At 35.0% G+C, this 21,051-nt stretch overlaps 4 protein-coding genes across 8 annotated transcripts in view; 1 reads left to right on the top strand and 3 right to left on the bottom strand.

Annotated features, from left to right (window-relative positions):
- The window catches only part of LOC109710392 (uncharacterized protein At2g33490-like), an 8,351-nt gene extending 4,581 nt beyond the window's left edge, over positions 1-3,770 (bottom strand). Inside the window, exons 1-5 of one of the 2 annotated variants that reach the window (XM_020232921.1) lie at positions 3,426-3,770; positions 1,954-2,026; positions 1,590-1,664; positions 1,080-1,141; positions 919-987 (exon numbers count right to left, since the gene is read on the bottom strand). In XM_020232921.1, coding sequence (XP_020088510.1) covers positions 919-987; positions 1,080-1,141; positions 1,590-1,664; positions 1,954-2,026; positions 3,426-3,545 — 399 coding nt within the window. In that variant the 5' untranslated portion in view covers positions 3,546-3,770. The remainder of the gene's footprint in view (positions 1-918; positions 988-1,079; positions 1,142-1,589; positions 1,665-1,953; positions 2,027-3,425) is intronic. The other variant, XM_020232920.1, reaches the window with a different exon arrangement.
- On the bottom strand, positions 6,700-12,583 carry LOC109710998 (pyruvate dehydrogenase E1 component subunit beta-1, mitochondrial-like). The gene is made up of 15 exons (XM_020233856.1): positions 12,461-12,583; positions 12,298-12,325; positions 12,083-12,160; positions 11,382-11,462; positions 11,246-11,272; positions 11,074-11,136; positions 10,787-10,873; positions 10,244-10,369; positions 9,156-9,289; positions 8,989-9,061; positions 8,505-8,570; positions 7,942-7,980; positions 7,700-7,824; positions 7,216-7,330; positions 6,700-7,063 (listed from the first exon to the last, which is right to left on the bottom strand). The coding sequence occupies exons 2-15, from the start codon at positions 12,319-12,321 to the stop codon at positions 6,995-6,997; spliced, it is 1,107 nt and encodes a 368-aa protein (XP_020089445.1). The 5' UTR covers positions 12,322-12,325; positions 12,461-12,583; the 3' UTR covers positions 6,700-6,994.
- LOC109710121 (E3 ubiquitin-protein ligase RNF6-like) lies at positions 16,297-19,882 on the top strand. Of its 4 annotated transcripts, none has more exons than XR_002216295.1 (2): positions 16,297-18,719; positions 19,731-19,882. XR_002216295.1 is itself a non-coding variant. In XM_020232567.1 (2 exons), the coding sequence occupies exon 1, from the start codon at positions 16,299-16,301 to the stop codon at positions 16,983-16,985; it is 687 nt and encodes a 228-aa protein (XP_020088156.1). In that variant the 5' UTR covers positions 16,297-16,298; the 3' UTR covers positions 16,986-16,992; positions 18,626-19,882. The 4 variants fall into 4 exon arrangements, 1 of the variants encoding a protein (XP_020088156.1); XR_002216293.1 differs by having other exon boundaries at positions 19,728-19,882; XR_002216292.1 differs by having other exon boundaries at positions 19,224-19,882.
- Positions 19,793-20,989, bottom strand: LOC109710122 (NAC domain-containing protein 83-like). Its single transcript, XM_020232568.1, has 3 exons — positions 20,691-20,989; positions 20,261-20,523; positions 19,793-20,164 (listed from the first exon to the last, which is right to left on the bottom strand). Exons 1-3 carry the CDS (start codon positions 20,884-20,886, stop codon positions 19,943-19,945), a joined length of 681 nt encoding a protein of 226 aa, XP_020088157.1. The 5' UTR covers positions 20,887-20,989; the 3' UTR covers positions 19,793-19,942.

Here is a 21,051-nt window from a genome sequence, read left to right as displayed (position 1 = left end):
CTCTATTATATATATATATATATATATATATATATATATATATATATATATATATATATATATATATATATAAGCTGCTTAATTTTTTTTAAAAAGCTAGAAAATATATAAAAAAAACTTATGAATTCTAAAAAAATAGTATTAAAAATGGATTTAAAGAGGAAGTGACATGTTGAAAATATATCAAAACCAGTTTTGGATATTGATAATCCGAATCCAAATCTGAAGAACTATAGTGAACCCAAATGTGAATTCGAATCCAAAAAATATTCCCATTTGAGAATTGATTCTGAATCCAAATCTCGCATAAAATTCCAACTCATATCCGAAAAATTTCAGATTAACACTACAACAGGTTAGCAACTCAGTTTTCTCAATGTGCATATTTGTCATGGCTCTTGGTTTCTTGAAAAGTAGAAGTTCCGAGTATTTGGCAACCAAAATATCTAAAACTTTTGGCATAGAGCCAACAGCAGGCTTAATGGACCATAAAAGTAAAGACTCCAAATTGACTCTTCTGTTATTGGAAAGATCTTACTGCCAAAGCTGATGGGCCTACTCAAATAGTTCTACTCTAATAACACTTCTGAAAACCCAACTAGCCCAAGTAGGCCATATATCTTATCTCAACTAAATTAGGTACTTCATACGGAGATTAGAAGGCCCATATATACAACAACAATTGAATAAGTCAAAAAAAAACTGAATATGCATAAAATCTGCATATAACAAAAGAAAATGGCGAATTAGAGTTTTCCAAGTGACAGGTAAATTGAATTAGTATATAATCTACAGTAATTATTGAATACTTCAATGTCAACATGCACCAAAAACACGACAATCTGCAAAAGGGACTGTAAAGAATAATACACTTACAAACTCTGGCCAAAGAGATGATATAAATTCAAAAGTGCAAACCTCTACATTCTGAAGCTCCTTAAGAAGAGATTCTGATGGAGTCGTAATGGTCTGAGTGACATGGATTCGCTGAAAATGGAAAAAAAAAAAAAAAAAAAAAAAAGGAGAAAAAAATCAGTGGCTGATGCAAAACATTGTTTAAAACTCAACAAGGAACATACATAGCTATCAACAAGCTTCTGAAGTTCAAATTGTGCTTTCCCCAGCATCAACAAAACCCTACCTGCATGCAGAAATGAAATAAGAATAGAAATATATATATATATTAAGGTTATTCGATTAGCCAAAGGTATGAAAACAAGTCCAAATTATTATATACATGAATATGCTGAGGGCAAAGCACAAGAAAAGATTAATAAAGATTAATACAACCAAGTAAGAGATAACACAAGGGACGGAACAAGATAAGAAAAAAATTGGATAAATAACCATAAAGTGCGAAAATGATTTGAACGAGACATTTTTCAAAGTACAGCTCGAGGAACAAAAGAATCCACATCACCAACCACAATAATTTGGGAAAAAGTAAAGATATAGAGCATAATATATATGGATATCCATGTGCCAGGGGAGTAATCAAAACATTTACATCTGCTGCTGGCATACTATATCAGAGATACTTAGGTGAGAAGCAACAAAATAAACAAGAAAACAAAATTTTGAACCATTACCACTTTCTTCATCATCATTTATCGCAATTTTTTCTAGCAGACAAGTACCCATTTCCCTAAGGGCTTCAGAGAATTCTGCAAAATGGATAAATTTGATGTTTAATATCTTGAAAAGTAGCAGCATAAATAGCGAATTGCATTCATTAAACAATAAAAAATGATTGAAAATGCCATAGAAGCATCTTAGCTCAAAATGCCTACTATCAGATTAATAGCAGATAATGCACGCATTTTTGCATGTGCGCAGGCGTGTAGGCAAGGGTATGGTGTGCATGTGCGTGTCGATGCATGCGTATGGGTATGAATGCGTGCATATGCATGAGAGAGAGAGAGAGAGAGAGAGAGAGAGAGAGAGATAACAAACCATATGCACTGTTTGCAGTTGCAGCTGCTGCAGAAAGTAAGCTATCATAAGAGTTCTTCATATCTACCATGTCCTGTAAAAGCAGATCACCCATTTTGAATGCTCAGTGTAACTTCTAAGTTATTAAACATGATGTAAAATATATAATAACTTCAGCAGAATTGTGAAGAATCATCAATAATCAACAAAACAACACAAACATTAGACCCTTGAACTTGAACTGTTTACAATTCCTATTGAATAGATGAATCTTTCTTAAATGTTAATGGAAAACGCCAAAGGCTACATGTAATACCTTGTAACCTTTACCAGTCACCACTGCCTTTCTATGTTTATTCCAGGGATATACGAAAAAAAAAAAGTGATGAGCTGTTGTTCTAATACAACCCGCAAAGGCTTCAAGGTACAGCATGATATATGAATCAAGCAAAAAGTGATACATTTGCATATATAGCTCATTTCTGATACAAGCAAGTTGCAATTCTCCAAGCTTAACCACTCCTAGACTCATGCCTAAATGAGTTAGTATTTCTAATACAATAATATGGGCCTGTTTGGAACAGGGGTAAGAGTGGAATAGACCGGCTTATCACTACTTCCAGCAAAAGTCGCTTTCCCTTGGCTTGGTAGAAATGTGATTCTATATCCCTTCACAAAAAGGAAAGCCAAAGTTGGTGACAGAAATCCTTATATCACCTTATAGTCAGAGTCTATTGTAAGGGTAGGATTAATCATCTGAACCACGTTAGTCAGAATTTCCAGTCCTATGCGGATACGCAAAGCACTCTGAGTAAAAGGTTTACATCAACTTTGCTCACGTACGAAGCTACAAATACCACAGATCTCTTACTTAATGTATACTAAAATCAGAATAGACAATTCAAACCCAATTTATACTTCCTACGGAAACTAAACAGCACTTCACATTCTACCTAAAATAAAATGGAAGCTACAACATGTAACAAAACCTGTAAAACCTGCATTTGCACTAATAGAGACTTGCTTTTTCCCACAATGAAGAGCTTATAGAAGAAAACCTAAGCATCAAAATGAGCGCCAAACACAACTTAATTAATCCCAATTTGGAACATATATCTACAACTAAGTTAGATCGAAGGCCCACCTAAGAAGAACAATGATTCGAAAAAAATAAAACAAAAAAATTAAAAAGAGCACACCTACTAAGCTCCACACTTCCAAACGTCTCTCTGTCCCACCAATCCTCTACTCATCACATGCCTCATACATACATTTTTCTAAGCCCGGTTAAAAATCCAAAATTTGGAAAACGAAGCTGAGCACAACGCGATTAGGAAACAAAATTGAGACCATAAAAAGCAAACATTTCTGAAACTAAAACCATAGAATTGGGCTCAAAACCCCTCCTTTATTGCCACGAAGAGGGGGTCTCATTCGAACAGGAGAGAGAGAGAGAGAGAGAAAGAGAGAGAGAGAGAGAGGGGAGTTTGGACCTGGGCGGCTTGGAAGAGCTCGTCGTGGTGCCCCGGAGGGTTCTTGGGCTCCCTCCTCTCCTTGTGGCGGTCGTACCTATGCAGCGCGAACCCGCGCAGCTTCCTCAGCGACGATTTCATCTCCTTCCCAATCCCAACCCCCCCAAATCGAATCCCCAAATCCACAAATCACAGACCCAAAACCCTAATTTCGAGATCAAATCGCCAAATCGAAGAAGAAGAAGACGAAGAACGGGATCGAATCAGAGAGATGAGGGATCGAATCAGAGAGATGAGAAGGAGAAAGTGTTCGCAAACCCTGAGAGAGAGAGAGAGAGAGAGAGAGAGAGAGAGAGAAGGGGAGGTCGATGGGATCGCCGGGCCGGTCCAAGTTCAATAAAAGGGATCCCAACCCGGCCCATTTAACTGAATCCGAACCCAAAAAGGCTTCCTATTATAAATCATGCACCTTGCCACCTTCTTGTGAGTTTGCTTTACAATGATAGCAACTTTTTTTTTTTTTGATTAATACAAATATAGTAAATGATAAATATATTTTTATAATATTTAATTTTTATATTTTGTTTCTGTAAAAATTCTGATGTTTTTAAATATATCCCTGCCGTTAAAATCCGTTAGAAAATTTTAATTAACCATAAGTTAAATACTTTAATCCTGATTAGTTTTTGACATTTTTATCTCTCTTATATTATACTATTATGAATTTTGTAGGGACATATTTGTGATAGCAAAATTAAAAAAATAAATATTTTTCTAACAGTTCTATAACAGTAACAAACCAGCGGATTATATTTGAAAACATCAGAATTTTTATAGGAATAACATATGAAAGTTGAAATTTGTATAGATATATTTGTCATTTATTATGTTTGCAGGGACCTGTATGAAATTAATCTTTTTTTTGTGTTCCATAATCGTGTTAGTTAAGATTAATATAGGATTATTTGGTTTGGTATGAGTAGAGGGTGGAAACTCAAATTTCATCGCTTTCGATGTTTATTTTTAGTATAAGCTAAAAAATAATATAGCTCAAGTTAAATTAAATCTTCACTTCACCTATATTTGAATTCTCCTTCTACAGTACTGAACTCAAGTTCCACCACTCTCCAACTTTTTCTAAAAAATTTATTAAATATTAAAACCTAGGCTATATTTCCTTTAGAATGGATTAGAGTTATTTTTTTTTACAATGTGTTAAGATTACTTTCAAACAGCAACAAGGGATTAAATAATTTAATAGGTTGAATTTTATAGAAATAAGTTTATTACTATATTTAGAAGATAACGAAATCTAGTTACTTGCATCAAAATAAATAACAAAACTCAAAAAATTAATTTTAACAATATCAAGTTATATCAAAATAAATATCATAAATAATTGAATTTAACTTCGAAACTGTCAGAGTTATATCAAAATAAATAATAAAAAAATAACCGTACTTAAAAAAAAATTAAATATTACTGTATTTGAGTTACGTTGGATCTACAAATTTTCCAATGCAAAGGTCGCCGCCAACATAGATTAAGAATCAGATACAGCACACACGGGACGGGTCTCAGTGTTGATTATCTTCCAGATACAATGCACGCTGGAGGGGTCCGAGTGTTGTTCACGTATTCTCTTCTCTTTTATATATATATNAAAATTCAAAAGATGTGATAAAAAGATATAATAAATAGTTAGAATATTTTGTTGCTAAAGAAAATAAATATTTCATACTATTATGTGTCGGCACACAAGAATTTTTTTAACCGGCACGCATCGGCACGGCTTGGCACGCATCGGCACGGATCGGCATGCACCGTGTCGTACCGAGTCGGCAAGTTTCCAACACGACCTCGTGTCATGGCACTTAAATCCTTGCAAATAACTTACTCAACTCTTGGGGGTCTACATCATCGTAATTGTACATTTTTTCATCCAAGGGCTGAAAACTCGATAACACTAAGCGCTTGATACTATCGATAGTATTCTAGCTTAGTTCTCTCTCTCTCTCTCTCTCTCTCTCTCTCTCTCTCTCTCTCTATATATATATATAGAGTGAGGCTACTATGCTATCGGAAGCACGGAGCCTTCCGTGCTTCTAGCTCGTTTTCGATGTTGCGACTTTCGAATCGTCGATCGGCTCCGTTAAACTTGATCTAGAGTATTTGAAGTACCTAGAAAATAAATTTTATGATTTTACGATATCATTTGCCTAGTGAACGAAGGGGCTCAAAATCAACGGTTGAAAATAAAAATCTTACAAAATATAATAATATGATATTAAAATTTTAAATCAAAGATATTAATCTTGTTTTATATAGTATAAAGAATTTTTTATCAAAATTTCACGTGATTTGGATATTTCTACACCGTTAAACTTGCAAACGGCTCACTACGGCCATTGAAATTTGTTAATTTTGAGCTCATTCGATCATTAGGCAAATGATATCAAAAAATAATAAAATTTATTTTCTGGGTACTCCAAATACTCTAGATCAAGTTTAACGAAGCAGATCGACGATTCGAAAGTCGCAACATTGAAAACGAGCTGGAAGCACGGAAGGCTCCGTGCTTCCGATAGTATAGTAGCCTCACTCTATATATATATATATATATATATATCACATTCTTGTTCAATGTAAATTACTCATAAATAGTGATAAGCTTAATAGTTACAGTGGATCCTTGAAATTTAGAGATGAAAAGTAGTATGTGGAGAGTCATCTAAAATGTAACATTAATATATAGTGTGAATGTTGTAACAAAATATGAGTTGATACAAACAGTCGTATGAAATTACGGTTTGACACAGAAATGTCCAATCAATGCCATTGTTTACCAGATATACCTTGAGATTACATAGGCTGTAAGGGTCCGTTTGTTTGGTTCAATGTAAAATCGTAAAAAATATTTTTTATAAACATTTATTTAGTATGTGTTTGATTTGCAGGAAAAAAAAATCAATATTTATTTAGTTAGTTAAAAGAAAAAAAAAGATTTGTTTATTTTGATGAAAAAAAAAATGAATAAAAAAAATTCTACGCAACTTGAGTTTTCGTTTTCCGTCGAAAAATAACAGGAAAAGAAAACTTCAATTTTTTTTTCAAATTTGTAAAAATACATTTATGGAAAACTAATTTTTCGTCGAACCAAACAAGCATAAAAGCATTTTTCATATCAAAAATAATTTTTTCGATTCATTTTAAGCAGAACCAAATGCCCCCTAAGTTAAGCAAAAGCACGAAGGAAATACAAGGAATCAACAATAGATCGTTTTGAGCTCAAAGCTATCAAATTTGTTTTCATATTTAAGTAAATTGGCAACAAAATCCTCTCTGATTAACTTCAGAGTTGCTTTTATTACAAAAATGAAATACAGATCCCCAAAGAAGATGTCTATGAACTTTGAACAATTTCAATAGGAAATAGCACATAGAGAGTGGACAAAATAGGAGGTAAAATAAAAAAAAGCTCACTTTGTAGAGTTGAATAAACAATTCTTTGCAGTGTATTCTCTCGCAACGGATGTTAAGCCAAATCATCACCAACAAAAGGCCATCCAAAAAAATGAACTGCTAAAAGTTTAAGCAGTCGCGGCCATGGGAACTGATCTGTAGCATGCTCGCTTTGCTGCTCGGACAATATCATCAACCTACATACGATTTGAATAAGAAAAATATTGTATAAGAAGAACAAATCTCTAAAATCCATGAATACATCATAAGCTTTATACGGTCTTTTTGTTTTCGTAGATATTTACACAATAGCTCCCAAAAAAAATAACGAAAAAGGAAAGAAAAGAACCTGTGGAACTGCCATTCTCTCGAGGTTTGCGGCATAAGGCATGGGGACATCAGCTGCAGAAATCCTCTCAACTGGCGCGTCCAGATACTCGAAGCTTTCCTCGACAACAGATGTGCTGTGAAAAATAGAGATACAGCTGAGAGAAAGAGAGCATTCTATTGAACATAAATGAAGACACTTTCTGTTTTTCTTTTCTCTTTTTTTTTCTTTTTTGAGAGGGAGAGCACACTTTTTCAGCAATAGGACAAATCTACTTTTAACATCTAGATAGGGTTCTTAGGAGAAAACCTCCTCCTTTTACAATGGAGACCTCAGCTATACTCAGCTTCAGCCATGCAAATTTTTCTATATTCTTATATTTTTTTACACATCAGGAGAGGAGAATTTGTATTATATTGGTTGTACGAACAGACAAAGAGTAATGGTTGTTCCTTTTTCTTGTTTCATTGTGTGTGCGCGCGCATGTGTGAGAGAGAGAGCTCACCATATTTCAGCACCAACGCCATGTTGGGGGAAACCTTCTTCAACAGTTATGAGTCTGTTGGTTTTCCTAACAGATGCATTAATAGTAGGTCTGTCCAACGGCCTAAGGGATCGGAGGTTTATAACCTGCGTAACGCATTTTGCAGCAAGATAAAGACATACAGCAGGAGAAAATGAAAAATACATATAATTAGGTACTAAAAAAATAAAAGCAAGTTCACTCATGTCTTCCTACGTAGATACCTCAGCGCTGATTCCTTCCTTGGATAATATCTCCGCAGCCTGAACATAGTTCATTAGGAATAATATGAATTGGAAGAAGCCAAAGCAAGGGCAAAAAATTGCAAGGCATAACAAAAATAAAATCATATATGCATTTAAAACAATCCTAATTATGTCCAAAACATGACCCTCCTGAAAAAACAAAGCTCGCTAGTATCTGAGGTCACAGGTTCCGTAAGAATCTTTGCATAAGAACAAATTTTTAGAGAATACCACTTCATTTTATTTGCTCAAAGATTTCCATCCCTCTTTGAGGAGCACTGTTTCCCTCTTATACATCCTGTACAATATTAACTGTTTAATTCTCATGTGTTTAATAATGAGAAGCAATGGTTGATACAAATACGGAAACAAATAACAGCAGTTTAATTCTCATGTATTTAAGGATGGTAACAAACCAAATATCATCCTCAAATGTCCTTATTAGACCTTATTGAAATAAATTAAGAAGCATCAAAATGAATTACGAATCAATAAGCAGGCTTAGGCCAGAAAAACAAATCAACTGCTACAGTATAGCACACCTGAAGTGCATATCCAACCATCTTGGAGAACGCTGTTATTGTGATGTCCTTCCCTGCTCTCTCTATCTGCAAGTAAATAAAAATTTATACAGGGACTTTAAATAGGTTTATAGCTATGCAAGTATACAAGTATGCATTTTGTATGTACAAGATGGGTATACATGATAGGTGCTTTTACATATAAATCCATTCAAAATCATATACTCACCAGATACGCCTATACTACTTAATGAATGCCGATTTTCATTAAAAAAAAAGAGAAACCTCATCTTACATTCAGGAGGTATCCAGTTCATGCGGGGTAAGTTGGTTTCATAATAGAAATTATTCTCCTAAAGACAAGCATCGTTTGTAACTACAAGGGTATACATTTAGGAAATTAAGTTTTCAAAAGGGGCATACTCCTTGAATCCAGGGACAACTATGCAAATAGATAATTCTGTTGGAAGATAAGCTACATGATATATCATCTAAAATCACATACCTTGGCTTTTCCAATTGGAAGACAGAAGCTTGAATCAAGTGCTTCAGCCGAAACAGGAAATGTCTCTCCGTATCTGGAAAGTTTTTTCAATTAAAAATCCATTAAAAATGTAATAAATTCAGCCACTCATACACAATTAAGGGGAAGAAGATAAAAGCATCACATACAAGAGCTCATTTTCAAGGAAAACAACAGGATCTGGATCTCTTATGGCCGCTTTGAGCAAGCCTCGAGCATCTTCGGCTGAATATGGGCTTAGAACCTTCAATCCTGGAACATGCGCGTACCAAGCTGCATAGCACTGCATAAGAACTATAATGAGCAATTCCTCCAGTAGAATTCTAGTTACTAGAATAGCTTCTCTACTTTGAGAAGCAGTTGAAATAAGTTTTTGGACCAGAAACTTCCACTTCTGCTACAGCAGAAAGCTATTGGGCACTAAACAAAAAGTTGTTAGTGCTGCTTTAAATGACACAGCTCAAACAGCAAGTCCACAGAAGCTCAAGGTGGGTTAAACCAAGGATTTAAGTGCCGTGGCGTGTTGGTCACAAGAAATACAAGTGTGCCAACACATAATGGCATGAAATATTTATTTTCTTTAGCAACAAAACATTCTAACTGCTTATTATGTATCTTTATAAAATCTTTTAAACTTTATTAAGAAAGTTACTTAATAATTTAAAGAAAAGAAGGCTTTAAGCTGTGCCATCGACACGAGGGCTGTATCATGCCGTTATCTTATTGGCACGATATGACACCATGGATACGGCCCATGCCGATGGACACTTAAATCCTTGGGTTAAACTATTGTTCTTGCTTCTCCCATATGGCACGCAAAGCTTATAAATTGGTAAGGGCAACTATAGAAAAACAAAAGAACTTCTCCAATTGCAATTTGAGTTGGCATGTCTTATCACAATCTCTAGCATCAGCTAATAAACCCTTCACCTCTATAAATTAGAGAATCAGATTAATTCATCATATTTCTATCCATATTTCCTTGGATGTATTAGCAAGACGCTCTATCTCAAAAGGGAAATATAGGATATATATTATACCAGGACGGTCAGTCATAGCATCTAACGTAAAGTTAGGATTATATGTTCTACTAGGCCATCAGAAGTTGGACTATCATAATGGTTCAAATAGTCTTGTATCATTTACCATACCATATAACACGCATATGAAAGCCTACTCGAAAGTCTATTAAAAGACAAGGAAAAATTTACAAATCTACTCTGCAGTCTTCACAGACCTGTGAATGTTGAGCACCAACTCCAGCAGCAGCACCATTAGGTCCTCTGAAAACAATAGGAACAGATAGTTGACCAGCCGACATGTAGTTCGACTTTGCAGCTGAATTGATTATGTGGTCTATGGCCTGCGACAAATTGCATGTTTTGTATAAAATATTCAAAATTAATTAATTAAAAATAAGGCAATACTTTTTCATTAGTCTACCGTCTAAGACACTAAGAACAAGCAAAACCAGGTATCTGCAACCATATCTTTGTCCAAAATTCGGGTTCAAATAGAAATCTTCATGTTCAAATTAAAAAATTAAACAAATTATGCAATCCATTTTTAAGTGAATACTGGTTAATGCTGAAAATATGGAAATCAAGAAGTTATCTAACAACAACCAAAAACAAAATCGGAAAGTATGTATGTATCTAACAGGTCAGATCTACATTCAGGAGAGTCTACAACATAATTAAATATGACCCTTAAGAAGTATAGTAACTTAACAATCACTTTAATGGGCTTTATACTGCATAGACGTAAGAAAACAACATACCTGCATGGAGAAGTTAAACGTCATAAATTCGATGACTGGACGAAGCCCATGATAAGCAGCCCCAACACCAATTCCAGCAAATCCAGCCTGGCAAGAGCAGGATGAAAGACGGATCGCTATTAGCAAACAATTCATGTTTTGGTCTCATTCAAGTATGAATGGGAGAATTAAATCAATTAGATGTTCAATTACAGAGTTCTAAGAGTACGCCGTAAAATTTCTATGCTGGCAATATAAATTTTGGACAAAAAGAAGAGATCATTAGCTATATAACTATATGAGTATACCTCGGTTATAGGAGTATCAAGAACTCTATCAGGGCCATACTTTTGAAGCAAATCCTTGGTGATCTACACGATGATATGATCAAATACTAGCTTAATATAAGAATAAAAGAAAAGCCATCAGCTAAAAGAATATGAAACAAGATGACATTTTTTTCCCACAAGGGTTTGTTACCTTGTATGCTCCTTGATACTCTCCAACCTGCAACACAAATAATAAATTAGGCGTAAAAAATTAAATGGAAAATTACGTGAACGTAAGGCTAACAAAGCCCTCTTTTTTTTTTCCTTTTTTTTTTTAACAATACTACCTCTTCACCCATCAAGAAAACTTTAGGGTCCGCAGACATCTCCTCATCTAATGCAGAGTTCAGGGCTTCTCTAACAGTCATCTGCAGGTCACATGAAATTCAAGTTTTAGAAAAGAAAGAGAGAAATTAAACAACATAAAACATTGTCTAATGCTCTTTAGAATTCCAGAACCACCGACGATTCAATGGTTGTAGATAACAATCACCCCGGTCGATCTTCGTATGACAAATTAAAAGCATTGAAATTTCACTAGTAGATTATTCTCATTGTATAGGATGGAAAATTAATTAATAAATAAAATTAAAATGACAAGACTCGTATGGTCAGAAATTTAACAGCAAAAGTAACTTTTGTACGAGATTCAAGTAACAAAAAAAAAGAGAGAGAGAGAAATTAAACATCACGAAACTGCTCTATTTAATCTTCGCAATTTTTGGATCTTAAAAAGTTGGTTTAATTTATAATACCAACAATGCTGTGTCTCTAGAGAGATATAAACCCTGATCAATCTTCATACAATTATCAAAAGCATCTGAGGCCAAAATTTGTCAACAAAAAGGATTTTTTTTTGACAAATTATAGACATTTCAATTAGCATAATCATATGACATATATCTTCTACTAAGCTGAAACAAAAAATCAAGTGGTCTAAACATGAGCATAAAATTCAAAAAAAAAAGAAAAGAGAAAAAAGATGTACCTCTTTCACTGCGGTGGAGTAACTCATAGATTGAATGGACGCGATAGGCCGAATCCGCCCCAACATTTGCCCTAAAATCTGCAAAGATCAAAAGCGTAGTATTAGTATAAACCCAAAAAGCAACATAATATTAAAACTAAGGCTTTTAGACTCTTGGAAAAAAAGAAGAAGAAGCGAATAATAAAGAAAAATATTAAAAATATCAAAAATCCGACCTTTCTCCTCGCAGCTCCCAACATTGTCCTGATAAAAGAAATTTTTTTGAAAAAAAAAAAATCAAGAGGTTAAAAAAAGGTAGATCGGAGTATCGATCTCTACGATTTCAAATGGAAATTAGTAATTATTAAAAGATAAAAAAAAAAATTGAAGGAGGCGTACACTAAATTGGAGAGGCGATCTAGAGAGAGAGAGAGAGAGAAAGAGAGAGAAAGAGGCGACGCTCGGGTTGGTAGGAGAAGAGGAAATGGCACAGTAGAAGAAGATTGACTACGGGGGCGTTTTTTCACAGCACCCCCAGAAAGAATGAAAATTTTTCTCTTGTTATGTTTCTGAAGGCAACATATTTGCAGGAAAACCCCTGAAAGAAGGGAATTTATTTATCTGCAACTTTAACGTCTCAAGCGTCTGTGTTTGACCACAATAAAATTTGGAGTAAAAAAATAGTTTCTTTTTAGGCCAATGCAACCATACAGCTAAAAATTACGTGCATATATCATTCATTATATCTTACACCTAATACCCAACTCACATAATAGGCAAGGGTCATTTACTACTCACGTGATGTAACTAGGGATGTCAAGGGATTGAATTTGAGTCGAAATTCAAATCTAAATTCAAAAATTAAATTAAAATTCAAACCCGTATCCAAACTTGGCGGATTTTAAAAATCTATACTCATATCTGTCCCCGATCAAAAACCCGAACCCGGACCCAAATCCAACGGGTTTTAAAAATCCATACCGTTGAAAAATGAACTAATGAATAAAAATTATTAAATATTTTATATATTATCTAAATAAATAAAAATAAATTATATATATATATATAATTTATTCGAGTTCGAGTTCGGGTTCGGGTCGGATTTGGGTTCGGGTCGGGTAAATACAAAATTCATACGCGTATTCATATCCGTCGAATTTTTATTTTTTATACCCATAACCGAATCTATATCCATTCAACTCAGTTAAACCCGCTTCGTTCATGTTCAGGTTCGGACAATATTTCAGATATCCATACTAATTGACATCCTAGATGTAATTAGTAAAAATATTCTATTTGACTTTACTCTTTCGTGGTAAAATATTATTTAACCTATAAAAACATTTAATTTCAAAAAATATAATTTTTATTAGATTTCAAAAAATATAATTTCAAAAAATATAATTTGACAATTATTATATATTACTTTCCTAATAAACTTTGATTTCAACGTGGATTTAAATTAGATTTCAATTTTTTCCTTTTGAATTTTAATTGTAAATTGTAATTTAATTTTAAGTTGAATTTTGTTGTGAGAGAATTTGAATTCAAACCTTGTGTTCCAATAATAAATTTAAATTTGTGTAAGAATTTGAAATTAAAATTGCGTATTCAAATTGGAGTAAAAATTACATGTTGTAAGTTTGAATCTGAATTCAAATTGGAACTTATTTTTTATATTTAGAAATTCCTACTCAATTTTAAAATTTAAATTCTTTGAAAACAATTTACAATTAAATTACCAGTTGTCATTTTAAAATTTTGATTTAATTTTTTTATTTTTAAGCATATATTTGAATCAGTAAATTGAATTTTTTTTTTATTTCAATTAAACAATAAGAAATTTTCTAGTTCTATTCATATTGCTATTCTAAACCAAATATGAGTGATTTTGCTATTTGGTTTTCGATTTTTGTCCATTTTGATTTTTGTTTATCTCAAATTGCATTTTAAACAAAAGGTAGTGTAGTTCAATGAAACCGAGTAGAATTAGGCATAAATTTTGTGTTATTCTCATCCTACAAAGACCGTAACTTATAAATAAAAAAAAAAATTGTAAAACTAATTTAAAAATATATAAATTTGACAGTCCAATTTGCGATAGACAATCTATAAAGACAAATTTAAATATTTTAAGAATTTTAAATACATATTATTTCAAAGTTTGTTTAGAATCCAATCATCCATAAGATGTATTGTACTGGTAAGGATAAATTTCGATTAAATTCAACACCAATTCAATGAGGTGCGAAATGTTAAATTTAGCATTCAACATATATTTATATTTGAAATTGCATCCGAAAAATTTTAAAATAAAATAAATGTGAGGATGGGTTTTTTTTTGAATTTTGGTCTATTCGCAGTTTTTAAGTAGATGTTAATATATTTATAGAGAAATAAAATATTTTTCTATTATATATCATCTTTATTACAATAAATTATATAATAATTATATTTATATTTTTAAAATATTAAATTTTATTAATAAATATAGATATAATAAATTTGAACATGAGTGTGAATCTTTAATTTCATTATTATATATCTTATTCGCTCTAATATCAAAATATAAAATAACTCATATTTAAATTTGAATTTATTTGAAGTAAATATAATAATAAAAAATTAGCAATCAATATATATTTACATCGCAATGCTTATCTTAAAAAAAAAAAAAAAAAAACCAATGTGGCTTTATCAAAAACAATCTACTAGCATAAAATATAGTAAATAACAACTATATTACTACAAAGTTTAACTTTCATATATTGTTCATATAAAAATAATCCTGGTGTTTTCAAATATTTTAATGCATTAGAATCTGTTTAGAAAAATTTAGTTAACCGTATGTTAAATACTTAATTCAGATTAATTTTTGACATTTTTATTCGTATTATATTATGTTGTTATTGTTTTTGGAAGGACTTTTTCAAAATAACCACTGTGAAAGTTCGTATTTGCCAAACTAACCCCGTGAAATTTTTATTTGTAAAACTAACCCTCCTTTCGCCACGTGGGCGCCACGTCAGGGATTCCTCAAAAAGGCGGTGAATCGTTCACCGTCTTTGTAATTTGTTGTAAAAGCGGTGAATGGTTCACCGTCTTTAGAAAACGGTAAACCATTCAGCGCCTTTAGTGCAAAATTTTTCTTTCCGCCCTCTCACGTCCGTCTTTTCTGTGCCCTCGAGAAGACGGGGAACGATTCACCGTCTTATCAAGGACACCATATTATGGACTTGGAAAGATTTGCGCAGTGTAGGGATTTGTACTAAAGACGGTGAATGGTTCACCGTCTTATGAAGACGGTGAACCATTCACCGCCTTCACAACAAATATCAAAGACGGTGAACGATTCACCGTCTTTTTGAGGAATCCCTGACGTGGCGCCCACGTGGCGAAAGGAGGGTTCACAAATAAAATTTCACAGGGTTAGTTTTGCAAATACGAAATTTTACAGGGTTATTTTCGAAAAAAGTCTTTTTTGGAATGATATACTTGTGATGATAAAATTTAAAAAATAAACAGTTCTCTAACGATAACAAACCAGAGAGATATATTTGAAAACAAAGGACTTTTATAGAGACAACATATGAAAGTTGGTCACTTTATAGGGATATATTTGTTATTTATTATGTTTCCGGGGATCTATATAAAATTTAACTCTATAAAAAATAAAGGAACAATTGCTTATATATCCCTGAAAAGTTTCTGACTTTTTGATTTATCCTTCTTAGAAGGCTAATATTAAAAATATTATTTTTACGTTCCAACCTATTTCTAATATAGAGTTAAAATTAGTTAAGTAACTATATTATCTCTGTAAAATTACTATTTTGCCCTTTTAAATATACCCTTTCATCATCACTGACTTTCTTATTTGCCCTTAAAAGTCAAGGGCACAAAAAATATTTTGATTTTTTGTCTTTTTCAATATACCCCTACACCGTCACCAATATTTCTTATTTACCCTTAAGTTAAGGGCAAAATTAGTATTTTAAATTTTTTTTTTACTGTGGTAGATATTTAACTCACGTTTAACTAAAGTTAATTTAACAGGAGATAACTACGGAAGTATTTTACAATAACGGTGGAACATACCGGTGTCTTTTAGAAAGAAAAAAAAAAAAGATAAATGGGATACGAGGGTATATAGGTAATTATACTAAAAATAAAAATAAAATCTACCAGAGGCTATATGTGTGCGCACTTTTTCTCTAATTTCCGCATCGCATCAAACATGCTGCGGCGCTACACGCACAAAGTTTTTGTGGACTACGACGAGGTGCCGCCGTACGACGAGTTCGACCCGCGGCCGTTCCCGTCCTGGCCGGCGATGTCGATCGGCGTCAAGCTGCGCGTGGTGAGCGCCGTGCAGGACGACGAGGACGAGGCCATGGCGAGGGCGGGCGGCGTCGCCGTCGACCCCCCGGTCGAGCGCTCCTTCCGCCTGCCCTGCGTCGACCTCGCCCCCGACTCCGGCTCCCTCCAGTGGAAGGCGGTCGAGGCCGCGGCGCGCAGCTTCGCGTCCGACGTCGTGCTCGCCACCGCGCCCGCGCGGGCCTCCGTCGCGGCGGAGTTCGCGTCGCTCTCCACCTTGCTGGTGTACGACGGCCGCTTCGTGCGCTGCTCCGTGCTGCCGGTGATCTTCGAGATCGCCGTCGTCTCCGTCTTCCCCGCCTGGAGGCCGCCGCCGGCCGAACCCATGCCCGCCCTCGAGTCGGCGATCGATGGGCTGACGGATCCCTCGCAGCCCCCGCCGGTCCTCGCCGAGGGGGACGACGTCTGTGTGGTCTGCTTCGCGGAGCTCACCGCCGAGCCGGCCACCCGCCTGCCCTGCAGCCACGTCTTCCACCGGCGGTGCATCGCCCGGTGGCTGCGCAGCAGCTGCGCCTGCCCCCTCTGCCGCTTCGCCATGCCCCATTGATTGCAGAGTAATTTATTTTATTTATTCTTTTTACAACGTATTTTTGGTTGATATATTTTTTTTTAGATTTTGACTAGTTTGGAATCTACTCTGTAGCATTATTATTGTAGAGTAAACATAGTGTAATACAACACACAATTGAATTGAAGCGCTTCGATGTTACTCCAATAAGCAGTTACAGCGATACAATCAATCTTAGTGATCTTAGTGATCCTAGTGATCCGTAGTTTCGGACATGATCTATTGCATGCATGCATGCAATGAGATAGGTCTTCTGGGTCTATAAAAAACGAGAGAAGGGTTAAAGCAACTGCGTGTAGAAGATGTTTCAGGCGTAATTCTTCTCTTGATTAGTGAATTTTATTTCACCTTTGTATTTTTGCTTCTTTCGCCTTAGAGAGATGAATTTGTGGTGAAAATTCGATTTGATGCTTTCGTTGCGAAATACAAACAATCGATACCAAGTCTTCTTTTGATTAGTGATTTTTATTTCATCCGTATTTTTTGGTTTTTCCCTCTCCTTTTGTATTAGAACGAGGGATTTACGATAAAAATTCGATTTGATGCTTTCGTTGCGGAATTCTAACAATTACTATTTCTCAAAATCTGGCACCGAAGCCAAAACCAGATTAATGTAGACATGCACCAATTTTTTTACGAAGCAACATAAATATCCTCATACTATAAAATTACAGAGCATCGGAGGACTCGTGTTGCTCATAATGTGTATGTAGCACATATTTTGTTGCTTCACTTGGAGGGATTATCTACGTTTCGTTGTTCGTCTCTTGCTGTTATAAGATGCATTTATAGGTTGCAATCCATGCGTACACCAATGTTTTGAAACTTAAACGCAACCCGGAAAATTCATTACCCTGCAATTCAAGTAGTGTAACTCTAGTTTACGTCTTGGAATCCTGGAAATCTTGTGCAAACAATTATTGTTATCCTCAAATGTAATTTTTTCTGCCTTGCAGCAATATTGTCTCTATTACATGAGCGCCGATTACTTGGCATTGTAGAATTTATATTACGACTTTCTTGACGAATCATCGGTGCAGGCTCGATAGATCTTTCATCGGTTTCATTGAGATTTTAAGCTCGATTTATGGTTTTTTTAGAAGTAATTACTAAAGAGCAAGTATTGGAATGAATAAGTTGTTTGCTCCCACCAGCGTGTTATGGGTACTCCCAGAACCTAATTAACTTTTGATTCTTGCTTATTAAATCATATATTCTTCTGATCTGTTATATCAACATTGGATCTTTCTCTCATTTTAATTTGGTAGCAAAACTGAGGTGCAAATTATCAGGTTGCATCTAGGCTCTGTACTCTGTTATATGAAGTTAATATTTTGGATCTTTCTCTGATATATAATTATCTTACACTAATATTAATATGAACAGTTTATTAACTATGGAATACATGCAGAAATTACCATAACACAAAATAGAAAATTTTATGTGACCAGAAACTTTCATATAAAGAAATTTAACAGCTTCTTCTGTTTAAATGCATTTCTGTAAGCAGTCGGTCTTTTCAGTTACGATTTTCAAATATCTAGAAGGTCAAAGCTTTGCGTGGATTATGTCTAACTGTTAATATTGGAATCGTTATTGCTTTCTTTCCCCTATCGGAGGAGGTCTTCTTCTTAGATTCCTGCGAAGATTTGAACCTTGTACTCCGGTGCTTCTTGTCGGACTAACTGTTGCTGCTCTCTTTTCTTGTAAGAGGTACATTTTGTTGTCATAATCAATCATCTGCTTATTAGTTCACTTGTTGTTCTGCTGCTAGCCTGCTAAGCATTTCAACCTAGTACGTGAACTGCTCTCAAGAATAATTAGGCTATTTGGTGAAAGTTTTATGCTCGGATATCTCTATCTTTTCACTTTGAACAAACTTGCACTAGATATGAGAAGTTTTTTCCAATTAAATTGCTATATCAGTGAGATTACTATTTCTAGTACTCGGATGGACTACAGCCGAGGATTTTCAATTACTTTTGACGAAATGTGAGAATGTCAGGAAATGCGTCAATAAACTCTCTAACATGATCGAAAGAATCGATAAGCTTTGATCAGAGGTTTAAGTTTGTGCTTTATTTGCTTTTGCTCTTGTGTATAACTGATTATACAATTTCCTTTAGGAGGTTTCTTAAATAAGAAAACCTGTTCATTGTATCTAGCTTATCTCTTTAATAAATACGAGAGCTTACACAGATGTTCTGATTTCGACAGGAGAGAACCCTCTCCAACAGTAACCTTATTTTACTCTGGCCATAAAATTTCTTCCAACAATAAGGTATTTTTTCGCGGAAGCAATAGTTTCTTCACGTCTAATTTATATGTAACCACCAATATTATGATGAAATTTGTTAAGATTAGCGTACCATCAAACAAACTCTGTTGGTTCTCTCACAGCTAAAGTTGTGGCTAAAATAATATTTGGTTGCTTTTCTTTAGACCATAGACTATAGAATTTCGAATTAAACCGTCTATATAAAGGATAATATTTTTACCAATTGTGTTAGAATCTGTATCAAATGCCACTGGATAAATAAACAATATATGCCTTTCTTTTTTCCTGCTGCTTTTTCCTTTTTCCTTTTACTTGTATTTGCACCACCTTTCCGAGTGAAAAGCTCTTTCCATTTGCACTCCTTCGTGCCTTTGCATACTTGCATTTTCTAATCCTCTTAGCATGACACTTGCTCTCAATTTTGTTTTTTCTTTTCAAAAAAGAAGAAGAAGAAGAGAGCAGTAAATATGAAAGAAGCATGATACAGAGTTGCAGAGGACATCAACACTTTTGTCCCCAGATCGAAATTTGTTTTAAGCTGGGTTGAATTAGTTAAGGAAATGTTCTGATACATTAGCAGAAAAAAAAAAAAGAAAAAGAAAAGAAAGGGAAACAGCCTAATTAAGCCTCTCTTTGAGAGGCATACAGCATTACTGTTCTAACAGCTAATTTCTTCTTCGTCAGAGAGATCGGTTACGCAGCTCGAAGAAGAAGAGGGCGACGGCGGAGAAGATCGGATTCTATCCTCTCGTCGCGTCACGTGATGCGTGAAGCGAACATCGCCGCGCCAGATTCGAGTATTATCTCCAGACGTCTTTCCTGCTCTGTTCTTCTTGAAAATTCTGCAGACCACCCATTCTTTCTGCTGAGCACTGCAACTCTGCATGACCGGAGAGAGAGAGCAAACTTTCAAAAATTCGCGCCGAGCGAAGTAAACTAGCAGAAACTAGAAGAATGCAAAGATCGGAGAGCTCACATGGATTGCATTGTTTTTCGCAGGGACTGCGAGGCGGTATTCGTGCATTATCCAATCGGTGCGAGCGCGACGCGGCGGCTCCCCGCGGTGAAAGGTCAGTGTTCTCTTCATCCCCACCAGGTGGTTCTTCTTCGAGGATAGAATCGGCGTATCTTTTCCTGTGGCTTTCCAGTAGCCTGAGCTTGTTGCTCTGCAGGATCTATTCCCTCCCAAGTTTTTCGCTTCTCGCAGCGCGAAAAAGTACCTCTCACCTTCAATTCCACCTAAAGATTCGAATAAAAAGAGTGAGCAAAAGCTCAACTAGGATCTCGCAATTTTATATATAAAACTCTTCTTATTATGATCAATGATATCTGACGTCAATGTGTTCAGAAATAAGTACTATTTCTTTTAGTGATAAACAAATGAATTTACTTCTGACACCACCTACCGGGCAAATCCCGAGGATCGCACATCCCGAGGTCGATTTCGTTGATGACGGCGGCGGGGAGCGGGCACGAAAAGGCCTTCCGCCGGAGGTAGTGCACGACGAGCTCTTCGTCGGTTGGACGGAACCGGAAACCCGGGGGGAGTCTAAGCAAGACTCCCACTCCGTGTTCGGTCGATCTCGGCACTGACTTTTCCATTACTGCTTATTAATACACCCCTCCCCCTCACTCACACAATGTAATTGAATTGTGCTTCAACTAAGCCTCTCAAAGCTTGTGTTGGGGTGTGTGTGAGCAAAAACCCAACTCCCCATTTATGTTATATATTTATATATATATATACATATATATAGTGCTGAGTGT

Source organism: Ananas comosus, linkage group 5 (assembly GCF_001540865.1).
Source record: "Ananas comosus cultivar F153 linkage group 5, ASM154086v1, whole genome shotgun sequence".
In the NCBI taxonomy this organism is placed as follows: Eukaryota; Viridiplantae; Streptophyta; class Magnoliopsida; order Poales; family Bromeliaceae; genus Ananas; species Ananas comosus.
This window is presented reverse-complemented; position numbering and strand designations above follow the sequence as displayed.

Coding starts and splice junctions, on each gene's coding strand:
- LOC109710122 (XM_020232568.1), bottom strand. CDS start 20,886: ATGGAAAAGTCAGTGCCGAGATCGACCGAACACGGAGTGGGAGTCTTG. Junction 20,524..20,690: donor CGATCCTCGGGATTTGCCCG/GTAGGTGGTGTC, acceptor TCGAATCTTTAG/GTGGAATTGAAGGTGAGAGG. Junction 20,165..20,260: donor CGAAAAACAATGCAATCCAT/GTGAGCTCTCCG, acceptor CCGGTCATGCAG/AGTTGCAGTGCTCAGCAGAA.
- LOC109710998 (XM_020233856.1), bottom strand. CDS start 12,321: ATGTTGGGAGCTGCGAGGAGAAAG. Junction 11,463..12,082: donor ACTCCACCGCAGTGAAAGAG/GTACATCTTTTT, acceptor TGTGACCTGCAG/ATGACTGTTAGAGAAGCCCT. Junction 7,064..7,215: donor AGAGAATGGCAGTTCCACAG/GTTCTTTTCTTT, acceptor AATCGTATGTAG/GTTGATGATATTGTCCGAGC.
- LOC109710121 (XM_020232567.1), top strand. CDS start 16,299: ATGCTGCGGCGCTACACGCACAAAGTTTTTGTGGACTACGACGAGGTG.